At 50.4% G+C, this 13,183-nt stretch overlaps 1 protein-coding gene across 2 annotated transcripts in view; it reads right to left on the reverse strand.

Moving 5' to 3' along the window:
• Positions 1-13,183, reverse strand: part of EFR3A (EFR3 homolog A) — a 361,435-nt gene that overhangs the window by 44,937 nt on the left and 303,315 nt on the right. For both annotated transcript variants that reach the window (XM_063921270.1, XM_063921271.1), the window contains 3 exons: positions 12,019-12,180; positions 8,874-9,005; positions 8,235-8,302 (listed from right to left, as the gene is read on the reverse strand). In XM_063921270.1, coding sequence (XP_063777340.1) covers positions 8,235-8,302; positions 8,874-9,005; positions 12,019-12,180 — 362 coding nt within the window. The remainder of the gene's footprint in view (positions 1-8,234; positions 8,303-8,873; positions 9,006-12,018; positions 12,181-13,183) is intronic.

A 13,183-nucleotide genomic window follows, 5' to 3' on the forward strand; every position in this document is an offset into this window, starting at 1 on the left:
GTAAGGACCATGGGGAATAGACGGCTCCGCAGGAGACTGGGCACATCTAAAGAAAGCTTTAGGACTATCTGGTGTGCACTGGCTCCTCCCCCCATGACCCCCCTCCAAGCCTCAGTCAGGACACTGTGCCCGGAAGAGCTGACACAATAAGGAAGGATTTTGAATCCCGGGTAAGACTCATACCAGCCACACCAATCACACCATATAACTCGTGATAGGAACCCCGGTTAACAGTATGATAACAATGGAACCTCTGAATAGATGGTTCGCAATAACAACCCGATTTTTGTAACAATAACTATTTACAAGTATTGCAGACAATCCGCACTTGGGATGGGCGCCCAGCATCCACTACGGACTACGAGAAATAGATTTACCGGTGAGTAAAATCTTATTTTCTCTGACGTCCTAGTGGATGCTGGGGACTCCGTAAGGACTATGGGGATTATACCAAAGCTCCCAAACGGGCGGGAGAGTGCGGATGACTCTGCAGCACCGAATGAGAGAACTCCAGGTCCTCCTCAGCCAGGGTATCAAATTTATAAAATTTTGCAAACGTGTTTGCCCCTGACCAAGTAGCAGCTCGGCCAAGTTGTAAAGCCGAGACCCCTCGGGCAGCCGCCCAAGATGAGCCCACCTTCCTTGTGGAATGGGCTTTTAGAGATTTAGGCTGCGGTAGTCCCACCGCAGAATGCGCAAGCTGAATAGTGCTACAAATCCAGCGCGCTATAGTCTGCTTAGAAGCAGGAGCACCCAGCTTGTTGGGTGCATCTAGGATAAACAGCGAGTCAGTTTTCCTGACTCCAGCCGTCCTGGAAATATAATTTTTCAGGGCCCTGACTACGTCCAGTAACTTGGAATCCTCCAGGTCCCTAGTAGCCGCAGGCACCAATAATAGGTTTGGTACAAGTGAAAACCTGATACCACCTTCGGGGGAAAGTGAGGACGAGTCCTCAACTCTGCCCTATCCATATGGAAAGTCAGGTAAGGGCTTTTTTTTTTTTTTTTTTTTTTATGACAAAGCCGGCAATTCTGACACATGCCTGGCCGAAGCCAGAGCCAACACATGACCACTTTTCATGTGAGATATTTCAAATCCACGGTTTTAAGTGGCTCAAACCAATGTGATTCCAGGAACTCCAAAACCACATTGAGATCCCAAGGTGCCACTGGGGCACAAAAAAGGGGCTGAATATGCAGCACTCCCTTACAACGTCTGAACTTCAGGCGTACATCCTTCCTGGCTTTGATCAGGATAAGAATGACTACCTCCGGAATGCCTTTTTCACTCAGGATCCGGTGTTCAACCACCATGCCGTCAACGCAGCCGTGGTAAGTCTTTGAACAGACAGGGCCCCTGCTGCAGCAGATCCTGTCTGAGTGGCAGAGGCCATGGGTCCTCTGAGATCATCTCTTGAAGTTCCGGGTACCAAGCCCTTCTTGGCCAATCCGAAACAAAGAGTATAGTTCTTACTCCTCTTTTTCTTATTATCCTCAGTACCTTGGGTATGAGAGGGAGAGGAGGGAACACATAAACCGACTGGTACACCCGCGGTGTCACTAGAGCGTCCACAGCGATCGCCTGAGGTTCCCTTGACCTGGCGCAATATCTTTTTTATTGAGGCGGGACGCCATCATGTCCACCTGTGGTCTTTCCCAACGGTTTACTAGCATTTGGAAGACTTCTGGATGAAGTCCCTATTCTCCCGGGTGGAGTCTGCTGCGGAAGTCTGCTTCCCAGTTGTCCACTCCCTGAATGAACACTGCTGCCAGTGCTACCACATGATTTTCCGCCCAACGGGGAATCTTTGTGGCTTCTGCCATTGCCCTCCTGCTTCTTGTGCCGCCCTGCCTGTTTACATGGGCGAGCGCCGTGATGTTGTCTAATTGGAACCGTACGGCTGGTGAAGCAGGGGCCTTGTTTTGCTTAGGGCCTTGTAAATGGCTCTTATCTCCAGAAATTTATGTTAAGTGAAAACTCCTGTTTGGACCATAGTCCTTGGAATTTTATTCCCTGTGTGACTGCACCCCAGCCCCGAAGGCTGGCATCCGTGGTCACCAGGACCCAGTCCTGTATTCCGAATCTGTGGCCCTCTAGTAGATGAGCCCTCTGCAGCCACCACCGCAGCGACACCCTGGTTCTTGCCGACCGGGTTATCCGTTGCTGTATCTGGAGATGGGACCCGGACCATTTGTCCAACAGGTCCCACTGGAAAATCCTTGCGTGGAACTTTCCGAATGGAATTGCTTTGTACGAAGCAACCATTTTTTCCCAGGACTCGTGTGCATTGATGTACCGACACCTGTCCCGGTTTTAGGAGGTTTCTGACTAGAGATGACAACTCCTCGGCTTTTTCCATTGGAAGAAACACTTTTTTTTCTGGTCTGTTTCCAGAATCATTCCCAGGAACAGAAGACGTGTCGTCGGGACCAGCTGTGACTTTGGAATTGAGAATCCAGTCCTGCTGTTGCAGCACTTCCCGAGAAAGTGCTATCCCCTTACCAACTGTTCCTTGGACCTCGCCTTTATCAGGAGATCGTCCAAGTACGGGATAATTAAAACTCCCTTCTTGCGAAGGAGTATCATCATTTCGGTCATTACCCTGGTAAAGACCCTCGGTGCCGTGGATAATCCAAACGGCAGCGTCTGGAACTGATAGAGACAGTCCTGTACCACAACCTTGAGGTACTCCTGGTGAGGAGGGTAAATGGGGACATGCAGGTAAGTATCCTTGATGTCCAGAGAGACCCTGTAATCCCCCTCGTCCAGGTTCGCAATAATCGCCCTGAGCGATTCCATCTTGCACTTGAATCTTTTGTTATATGTGTTCAAGGATTTTTTATATTTAAGATGGGTCTCACCGAACCGTCCGGTTTCGGTACCAAACATTGTGGAAAAGTAACCCATTTCCTGTTGAAGGAGGGGTACCTTGATAATCACTTGCTGTGAATACAGTTTTTTGGATTGCCACCAACACTGCCTCCCTGGCAGAGGGAGTTGCCGGTAAGGCAGATTTTAGGAAACGGCGGGGGGGAGACGTCTCGAATTCCAGCCTGTACCTCTGAGATACTGTTTGAAGAACCCCGGGATACACCTGTGAGAGAGCCCACTGTGCGCTGAAATTTCTGAGACGGGCCCCCACCGTACCCGGGTCCGCCTGAGCAGCCCCAGCGTCATGCTGTGGACTTACCGGACGCAGGGGAGGACTTCTGCTCCCGGGAACTAGCTGTGTGCTGCAGCTTTTTCCCTCTACCTTCTCCTCTTGGCAGAAAAGATGAGCCTCTAGCTCTCTACTTTTCTGGGGCCGAAGGGACTGTACCTGATAATACAGTGCTTACTTTTGCTGTGGGGTAGCTTGTGGCAAAAGTTTTGATTTCCCAGCCGTAGCTGTGGAAACGAGGTCTGAAAGACCATCCCCAAACAGTTCCACCCCCTTCTAGGGCAAACTTCCATGTGCCGTTTTAAATCGGCATCGCCCGACCATTGCCGAGTCCATAACCCCCGTCTGGCGGCAATGGTTTTACATAGCGCTTATTAGTGATGCCAGTCGCCAAATATCCCTCTGTGCATCACGCATGTATAAGACAGCGTCTTTTATATGCTCTATTTTCAGCAAAATATTGTCCCTATCTATAGTATAAATATTATCCGACAGGGAATCTGACCACGCAGCTGCCGCACTGCACATCCATGCCGAGGCAATAGCAGGTCTCAATATAATGCCCGTGTGTGTGTATATAGCTTTAAGGGTAGTTTTCTGCTTTCTATCAGCAGGTCCTTCAGGGCGGCCGTATCCGTGACGGTAGTGCCACCTTTTTTAATAAGCGTGTAACCGCTTTATCTACCCTAGGGGTTATTTCCCAACGTGACCTATCCTCTGGCGGAAAAGGGTACGCTGCTTTAGAAATTATCCATTTCTTATCGGGGGAAGTCCACGCTTCCTCACACACCTCATATCAATTCCTCAGATGCAGGAAAACTACTGGTAGTTTTCTGTCACCAAACATAATACCCTTTTTTGTGGTATCTGGGGTATTATCAGAAATGTGTAATACATTTTTCATTGCCTCAATCATGTAACGGGTGGCCCTATTGGAAGGTACACTAGTCTCATCGTCGTCGACACTGGAGTCGGTATCCGTGTCAACATCTGTGTCTGCCATCTGAGGTAGCGGGCGTTTTAGAGCCCCTGATGACATGTGAGACGCTTGGACAGGCACAAGCTGAGCAGCCGGCTGTCCTATGTCGTCAAACCTTTTATGTAAGGAGTTGACACTGTCACGTAATTCCTTCCATAAGTCCATCCACACCGGTGTCGACCCCGCAGGGGGGTGACATCCCATTCACAGGCATTTGCTCCGCCTCCACATCATTATCCTCATCATACATGTCGACACAGCAGTACCGACACACAGCACACACACAGGGAATGCTCTGACAGAGGACAGGACCCCACAAAGCCCTTTGGGGAGACAGAGGGAGAGTATGCCAGCACACACCAGAGCGCTATATATCACAGGGATATCACCTATAGAGAGTGTTTTCCCTTATAGCTGCATAATATATATATTGTGCCTAATTTGTGCCCCCCCTCTCTTTTTAACCCTTTTCTGTAGTGCAGGACTGCAGGGGAGAGCCAGGGAGCGATCCCTCCAGCAGAGCTGTGAGGGAAAATGGCGCCAGTGTGCTGAGGGAGATGGCTCCGCCCCTTTTTCGGCGGGCTTTCTCCCGCTATTTTATCGTTTCTGGCAGGGGTTAATATACACCTATATAGCCTCTGGGGCTATATATGGTGTTAGTTTTGCCAGACACGGTGTTATTATTGCTGCTCAGGGCGCCCCCCCCCCAGCGCCCTGCACCCATCAGTGACCGCAGTGTGTGGTGTGCATGAGGAGCAATGGCGCACAGCTGCAGTGCTGTGCGCTACCTTGGAGAAGACAGAAGTCTTCAGCCGCCGATTTTCCGGACCACCTTCTTGTTTCTGGCTCTGTAAGGGGGACGGCGGCGCGGCTCCGGGAACGGACGACGAGGTCGGGTCCTGTGTTCGATCCCTCTGGAGCTAATGGTGTCCAGTAGCCTAAGAAGCCCAAGCTACCACCACTTAGGTAGGTTCGCTTCTTCTCCTTAGTCCCTCGTTGCAGTGAGCCTGTTGCCAGCAGGTCTCACTGAAAATAAAAAACCTAAACTATACTTTCTTCTAGGAGCTCAGGAGAGCCCCTAGTGTGCATCCAGCTCAGCCGGGCACAGAAATCTAACTGAGGCTTGGAGGGGGGTCATGGGGGGAGGAGCCAGTGCACACCAGATAGTCCTAAAGCTTTCTTTAGATGTGCCCAGTCTCCTGCGGAGCAGTCTATTCCCCATGGTCCTTACGGAGTCCCCAGCATCCACTAGGACGTCAGAGAAATTATATTTGTAAGAGCATAGACTAATAAGTGGGAGGAGTCAGGAATAGTAAGGGGAGGAGTCACAGAGGTGGGCCTGTGTGCTTCAAAAATGCCAGGGCCTATTTTTAGTCCCAGTCCGGCCCTGGTGTCAGCCCTGTTTTCTGGGTGTGTTGAAGCCACTGTCTGCATCCTTTGGATGCAGCATTTCTGGCGCCAGAAGCGTGAAAACACTGGCTTGCCTAAATAACCTAAGGGTTACTCGGACAACCAAAGGTCACGCGGAGTGATCTGATGCTGCGCCTTCGGATGCCGCAGCAGATCACAGAAGCCGCGAGAAGAAATCTATTTACACAAGACTCACCTCTGCTCTATTATCATATTAACAGGCAGCGGCTGTGCGAGTAGCGCCCATCTCTGAATCACGCTCTAAGAACCCACAGCAATTCGCTTTCTGAGCACGTACAGAGCAAGTCTGGATGGGCGGGGCAGCCAAATTTACTATGTTCTGCAAAGGCTAGTATCCGCATGGCTTCAAGCATAGCGCCGCACCTCTGTTTTTTCTGTTCGCAGCAGTCAACGGTGCTTTGAGCACTTACACCGGCCCGTCTGCGGCTTTATGCAAATGGCGCTACAGAGCCCTTCCCTGGTGCACATCTGTGTGTCCCAATGTGCAAGGGCTGAGACGCCCAATGAAATACTGATTGGTGCATCTTTAAACGCAAACATCGGCTGCACCATGGGAACTTGGACCAGCCAGATGGCAGGTGCTGTTTATCCGTACGAGTGTGGCCCGTGACACTCCCACAGCCACGGCCGGACTGCCCATCTAGCACTTATGGCCCACGGCTTGATGGGCCGGTCCAGCCACACAGAGAAACCTGGTCTGTCCGAGCAACACAGTCTCCTGGCACTCTGCTCAGACACCCGCACAGAGAGAAACGTGGTCATGCCGTAAGGCCAGGCCCCCTTTACTCATGGCAAGCCCCCTGAAGCCATCACTACACGCCCCATTTTCATGCGTGTGACTGCGGTACGCGCACACAGTAGACTGCCTGGGCTGAAGAAGAGAGATCTCCGTGCATCCACTAAGCCACCTACCTGTCACCAACCAATACCTTTTTAAGTCATTTCTGAGGCCGCGTGTCTCCAGTGCAACTGAGACTCTGTGCGAATGCGCAGAAGGAACAAAAATCCCTCTACTGCAGTGAGGCCATGGGTTCGATTCCCACCATGGCTCTAACTGTGCGGAGTTTGTATACTCTCCCCGTCCTTGCGTGGGTTTCCTCCGGATACTCCGGTTTCCTCCCACAATCCCCTCCAAAAAATACTGGTATGTTAATTGGATCCCAACAAAAAAATTAACCCTAGCGTGAATGTGTGTATGTGTACATGTGCTGGGGAATATAGATTGTAAGCTCCACTGGGGCAGGGACTGATGTGAATTGCCAAGTATTCTCTGTAAAGCGCTGCGGAATATGTGTGCGCTATATAAATAACTGGTAATGATAAATAAATACTGCAGTGACATCGTTTGGGTGCGACTAAGTAGAAGGACCATAGTCCTAGCTATATTCCCCGTGCTTACCCTACTACAGACAAGACAACCCAATGTAACTCTGCTTTGCATAAGCTGCTCTACTCTAAAAAACTTGTTTCTGTAACAATTTACTAAAGGGCCCTACACACTTGGAGATGTTTCTGATTTGGACGACGTTTGTTTTCAACGATTAACAACATTGTCCAAATTGGCTTGCTATGTTTAACGAGGGAAAACCAACGATGAAAGACCGCGGGGACGCACCTCGTTCATCGTTGGTGCCTCCACACTAAACGATATGAACGATATACTGTATGTCAAATGGACCAACTACTATCCTATGACACTGGTGAATATAATAACAGATTTTAACAGATTTAGGGGTATATTCAATTGAAGTCGAAAGCTGCCGTCTGACGAAAAGACGTCAGTTTTCGACTTTTTAAGGTTGAATCGTGATTTGACCTATTCAATATAACCCCAAATTTTTCGTCAAGTCGATGAACTCGACTTGTCGAAAAGCACGTGGCTCGGCGGAATAGCTGCCGATCCACGTGCTTGTGTCGAAAACGGGGCCAAAACCTACAGGTTTTGGCCCCCTTTTCGACCATCTCAGTTCGGGGAGATGGGGAGAGCAGCGCCGGGGACGGGGTGAGCAGTGCTGAAGGACGTCACAGCCACCACTCACAGCAGCGTCCACCCGGCTCCAGCAAGTGAGACCTCGCTTGCTGGAGCCGGGTGGACGCTGCCGTGAGCGGCGGCTGTGAGATAGGGGGGAGAAGGGGAGCGGCGGCTGACGGGGAGCAGCAGCTGTGAGAGGGGGGACGGGGAGCAGCGGCTGTGAGAGAGGAGGGACAGGGAGAGAGGGAGAGGGGGAGCGGTGGCTGTGGCAGGGGGGACGGGGAGCGGCGGCTGTGAGGGGGAGGGAGACGGGGGGCGGCGGCTGTGAGAGAGGAAGGACAGGGAGAGGGGGAGACGGGGAGTGGCGGCTATGACCGGGGGGCTGGGGCGGGGAGCGGCGGCAGTGAGACAGGAGGGACTTTGGGGGGGGGTGGGGGGCGAGGCCAGACAGGGGAGAGCAGCGTCTGGCCTCGGCTCTGTACAGCCGCTGCTGTAGCGCTGCTCTCCCCCGTCTGCCCGCGGCTCTCCCCCGTCTCCCCTCCTGCATCTCAATTCAACTTTTTTAAAAGTCGACTTGAGATGACATTGGATAGCCCAGGTCGGACCCATTCCGACAAATGAATGTCGGAGTGGATCCAACTTCAATTGAATATACCCCTTAGATCATATGACAGATATTTAGTAACGTTACCTGCACTTATCTCTGAAAATTACTTCCGGCAAAAAGTAAGGAGCATCTATGGTCCTGGTTTCTAGGACCTGAAATAAAAACAAAGACATCGATTTAGTACAAAGGAAATAAGTAAAGCCCAACCATACAGAATTGCAAAAATGTTCGACCTAATACCGAACAAAAAAACAAACAAAATCGACCTTTAGTAAATATACACCCAGGTCAGCAATATTTGCAATCAGTTACTGCTGTAATATATTTAGTCCGGGTTTTTATTATTTTGTTTTTTTGCTTTATGCTGGTCACACATACACGGACATCTGCAGATCTTCGGCAAATACTGGTGCATACGTGGCTCCAAAAATGATCAACGCGTCTCAATGATCTATTTGGTAATTTGCAGATCTGCACAGAAATCTGACTGACTGCATTAGCAGATGCCCATTTGATTCGGCGGCTTGGGCTAAATGCCGAACAGCTGGTTCTGTGTAATTTGGGCAGCCACGTGTATGACAAAGTATCTGTCACAGCAGCAGCCATGGTCCGTGTGTCCCAGTCTTACAAATATCACTGCAGGTTTATTCCTGTAATAAAATGCGACACAAATCCTATATAATGCAGCAAACAATAACGAAAACGGAGAAGCCGGTGCATTACCTTGCTGGCGTGCTGGCAAAAGGCCGGAACCGCGATCATCTGACTCAGGAAGTTCATGTACGCAGACACTAGGGCCATGATGCTGCACCTGTTAAACATCTGCAGGTTGTCCTCATTACTGATCGCTATGTCCTAGGTGGGAGAGATGAATAATAAAAGCAGGTTCCAGGTTATTAGTCACATTTGCAGCCCGGGAAACATGAGATGGAAGAAATTAAAGCATTACAGAACCAAATAACAGCAGTGTTTGGGCCATGGGGTGTTGGTAGCTTCTAAATAAATATTGCTCTTCAAGACTAGCTGCACGAGTCAGGTCCTGTTGCTGGTCCTACTGGTGTCCCTGATATGTCTCCCTGCATTTTCTGGACTCAATTGCTTCATCCATGTAGGCGATTCCATTCAGAATAAAATATAAAGCTCTAAAGAAAATACTGTAGCATATAAGAAAATAAAACAATAGGTCAGCTAGTTTCCCTTTCAGCAGAGCTAATCTTATATGCCCGTGGGTTCCATCTGTACATGAGTGACGTTATGTCAGGCCCCTGTGATCTGTTTGTGAGGAGCAGTGACGTTATGTCGGGCCCAGGGGCTGGCTGGGCAGGGGGGCAGCATGCCATCTGCCCCCCGGCCAGTACAATTTCCAGGGCCACCTGACTGCGAATTCCCTGTGAAAAGCTGGGCCGCTTGCTTGACACTGTCCCCCAGGCTGAAAGTTGCCAGCCAGCCCCTGGTCGAGTACCTGCGATCCGTGGGTGAGGAGAACTGCTGTTATGTCCTGCCCCTGTGACCTGCAGGTGAGGAGCAGTGACGTTATGTCAGGCCCCTGTGATCTGTGAGTGAGGAGCAGTGACGTTATGTTGGCCCCTGTAATCTGTGGGTGAGGAGAAATGCAGTTATGTCTTGCTCCTATAATCTGTAGGTGAGTAGTAGTGACGTTATATCGGGCCCCAGTGATCAGCGGGTGAGGAGCAGTGACGTTATATCGGGCCTCAGTGATCTGCGGGTGAGGAGAAGTGACGTTATATCAGGCCTCAGTGATCAGCGGGTGAGGAGCAGTGAAGTTATATCAGGCCTCAGTGACCTGCAGGTGAGGAGCAGTGACGTTATATCAGGCCTCAGTGATTTGTGGGTGAGGAGCAGTGACGTTATATCGGGCCCCAGTGATCAGCGGGTGAGGAGCAGTGACGTTATATCGGGCCTCAGTGATCTGTGGGTGAGGAGCAGTGACGTTATATCGGGCCTCAGTGATCTGCGGGTGAGGAGAAGTGAAGTTATATCGGGCCTCAGTGATCTGCGGGTGAGGAGAAGTGACGTTATATCGGGCCTCAGTGATATGCGGGTGAGGAGCAGTGACGTTATATCAGGCCTCAGTGATCTGCGGGTGAGGAGAAGTGAAGTTATATCGGGCCTCAGTGATCTGCGGGTGAGGAGAAGTGACGTTATATCGGGCCTCAGTGATATGCGGGTGAGGAGCAGTGACGTTATATCAGGCCTCAGTGATCTGCGGGTGAGGAGAAGTGAAGTTATATCGGGCCTCAGTGATCTGCGGGTGAGGAGAAGTGACGTTATATCAGGCCTCAGTGATCTGTGTGTGAGGAGCAGTGACGTTATATCGGGCCTCTGTGATCTGCGGGTGAGGAGAAGTGACGTTATATCGAGCCTCAGTGATCTGTGGGTGAGGAGCAGTGACGTTATATTGGGCCTCAGTGATCTGTGGGTGAGGAGCAGTGACGTTATATCGGGCCCCAGTGATCTGTGGGTGAGGAGCAGTGACGTTATATCGGGCCCCAGTGATCTGTGGGTGAGGAGCAGTGACGTTATATCGGGCCTCAGTGATCTGTGGGTGAGGAGCAGTGACGTTATATCAGGCCTCAGTGATCTGCGGGTGAGGAGCAGTGACGTTATATCGGGCCTCAGTGATCTGTGGGTGAGGAGCAGTGACGTTATATCGGGCCTCAGTGATCTGTGGGTGAGGAGAAGTGAAGTTATATCAGGCCTCAGTGATCTGCGGGTGAGGAGAAGTGACGTTATATCAGGCCCCTGTGATCTGCGGGTGAGGAGAAGTGACGTTATATCAGGCCTCAGTGATCAGCGGGTGAGGAGAAGTGACGTTATATCGGGCCTCAGTGATCTGTGGGTGAGGAGCAGTGACGTTATATCGGGCCTCAGTGATCTGTGGGTGAGGAGCAGTGACGTTATATCGGGCCTCAGTGATCTGTGGGTGAGGAGAAGTGACGTTATATCAGGCCTCGGTGATCTGCGGGTGAGGAGAAGTGACGTTATATCAGGCCCCTGTGATCTGCGGGTGAGGAGAAGTGACGTTATATCAGGCCCCTGTGATCAGCGGGTGAGGAGCAGTGACGTTATATCAGGCCTCAGTGATCTGCGGGTGAGGAGAAGTGACGTTATATCAGGCCTCGGTGATCTGCGGGTGAGGAGAAGTGACGTTATATCAGGCCCCTGTGATCTGCGGGTGAGGAGAAGTGACGTTATATCAGGCCTCAGTGATCTGCGGGTGAGGAGAAGTGACGTTATATCAGGCCTCAGTGATCAGCGGGTGAGGAGAAGTGACGTTATATCAGGCCTCAGTGATCAGCGGGTGAGGAGCAGTGACGTTATATCAGGCCTCAGTGATCAGCGGGTGAGGAGAAGTGACGTTATATCAGGCCTCAGTGATCAGCGGGTGAGGAGCAGTGACGTTATATCAGGCCTCAGTGATCAGCGGGTGAGGAGCAGTGACGTTATATCGGGCCTCAGTGATCTGTGGGTGAGGAGAAGTGACGTTATATCGGGCCTCAGTGATCTGTGGGTGAGGAGCAGTGACGTTATATCGGGCCTCAGTGATCTGTGGGTGAGGAGCAGTGACGTTATATCAGGCCTCAGTGATCTGTGGGTGAGGAGCAGTGACGTTATATCGGGCCACAGTGATCAGCGGGTGAGGAGCAGTGACGTTATATTGGGCCACAGTGATTTGCGGGTGAGGAGCAGTGACGTTATATCAGGCCTCAGCGATCAGCGGGTGAGGAGCAGTGACTTTATATTGGGCCAAAGTGATTTGCGGGTGAGGAGCAGTGACGTCACATCAGGCCTCAGTGATCTGTGGGTGAGGAGCAGTAAATAAAGTACATGAAGCGTTGGAACACACCTGCAAAGCAATCGCCACCCGGATCAGGTCAATCACCACTTCTTCATTGGCCAGTTCGATGGTCACCAGAGCCAAGGTGGTATAGAGCAGCTCGTAGTTCTTGTGTACGTTGTCCTCCTCCTTACATCCCAGATATATGTGCCTGTACAGCTGCTGGCCATGCTACACATAATCACATGGACATGTCAGTACAATACTCTAATCCTTATACACACAATATCAACATGGTTCTTAATGTATTATGTCTGACACACTGTCTTTATAATTGTAACAGTATAAATACATGGGCAACACCAGGGGTGACCTATCCACCTGTATGACACGATAAGCTCCAATCAAATCACAGAAGCAGCATTATACCTCCAATATCTGTAGAACAACACGAATGCTGAACGGAATGCTAGCCGTTGTCTGCTTCTACATAAAACTGACCTAATACTGTAATTACCTTTCCTTGGCTGATGTATTACTGCATCAGTGACAAGTCAGGGGAGCACCTGCTACCTGTCACTGAATGTTCTCCGTGTAGCTGGTATAGGATTAGAAGAAACGTCCATCAAAGTAATACAGGACCACATCCCATGCAAACTTCATTTATTGTATATTTACGGCCATGGCAAAAAGTTTTGAGAATGACAAAAGTGTTGGTTTTCACAAAGTTTGCTGCTTCAGTGTTTTTAGACTCTTTTGTCACGTGTTACAATGGTATAATCAAGTAAAGTCATTTTCTCTGATGAATCCCCTTTCATGTTGTTTGGGGCATCTGGAAAAGCGCTTGTCCGGAGAAGGAACGGCGAGCGCTCCCATCACTCCTGTGTCATGCCAACAGTAAAGCATCCTGAGACCATACATGGGTGGGGTTGCTTCTCAGCCAAGGGAGTGGGCTCACTCAATAAAGAGTGGAACCAAAACATCCTCCAAGAGCAAGTTCTCCCAACCATCCGTAACAGTTTGGTGACTAACAATGCCTTCTACAGCATGATGGAGCACCTGGCCATAAGGCAAAAGTGATAACGAAATCGAAATTCCCGAGACCTTAATCCCATTGAGAATTTGTGGTCAATCCTCAACAGGCGGGTGGACAAACAAAAACACACAAATTCTGACAAACTCCAAGCATTGATTAGGCAAGGGCGGTCATCTGTCAGTATGTGGCCCAGATGTT

Source organism: Pseudophryne corroboree, chromosome 5, assembly GCF_028390025.1.
Source record: "Pseudophryne corroboree isolate aPseCor3 chromosome 5, aPseCor3.hap2, whole genome shotgun sequence".
Classification (NCBI taxonomy): domain Eukaryota; kingdom Metazoa; phylum Chordata; class Amphibia; order Anura; family Myobatrachidae; genus Pseudophryne; species Pseudophryne corroboree.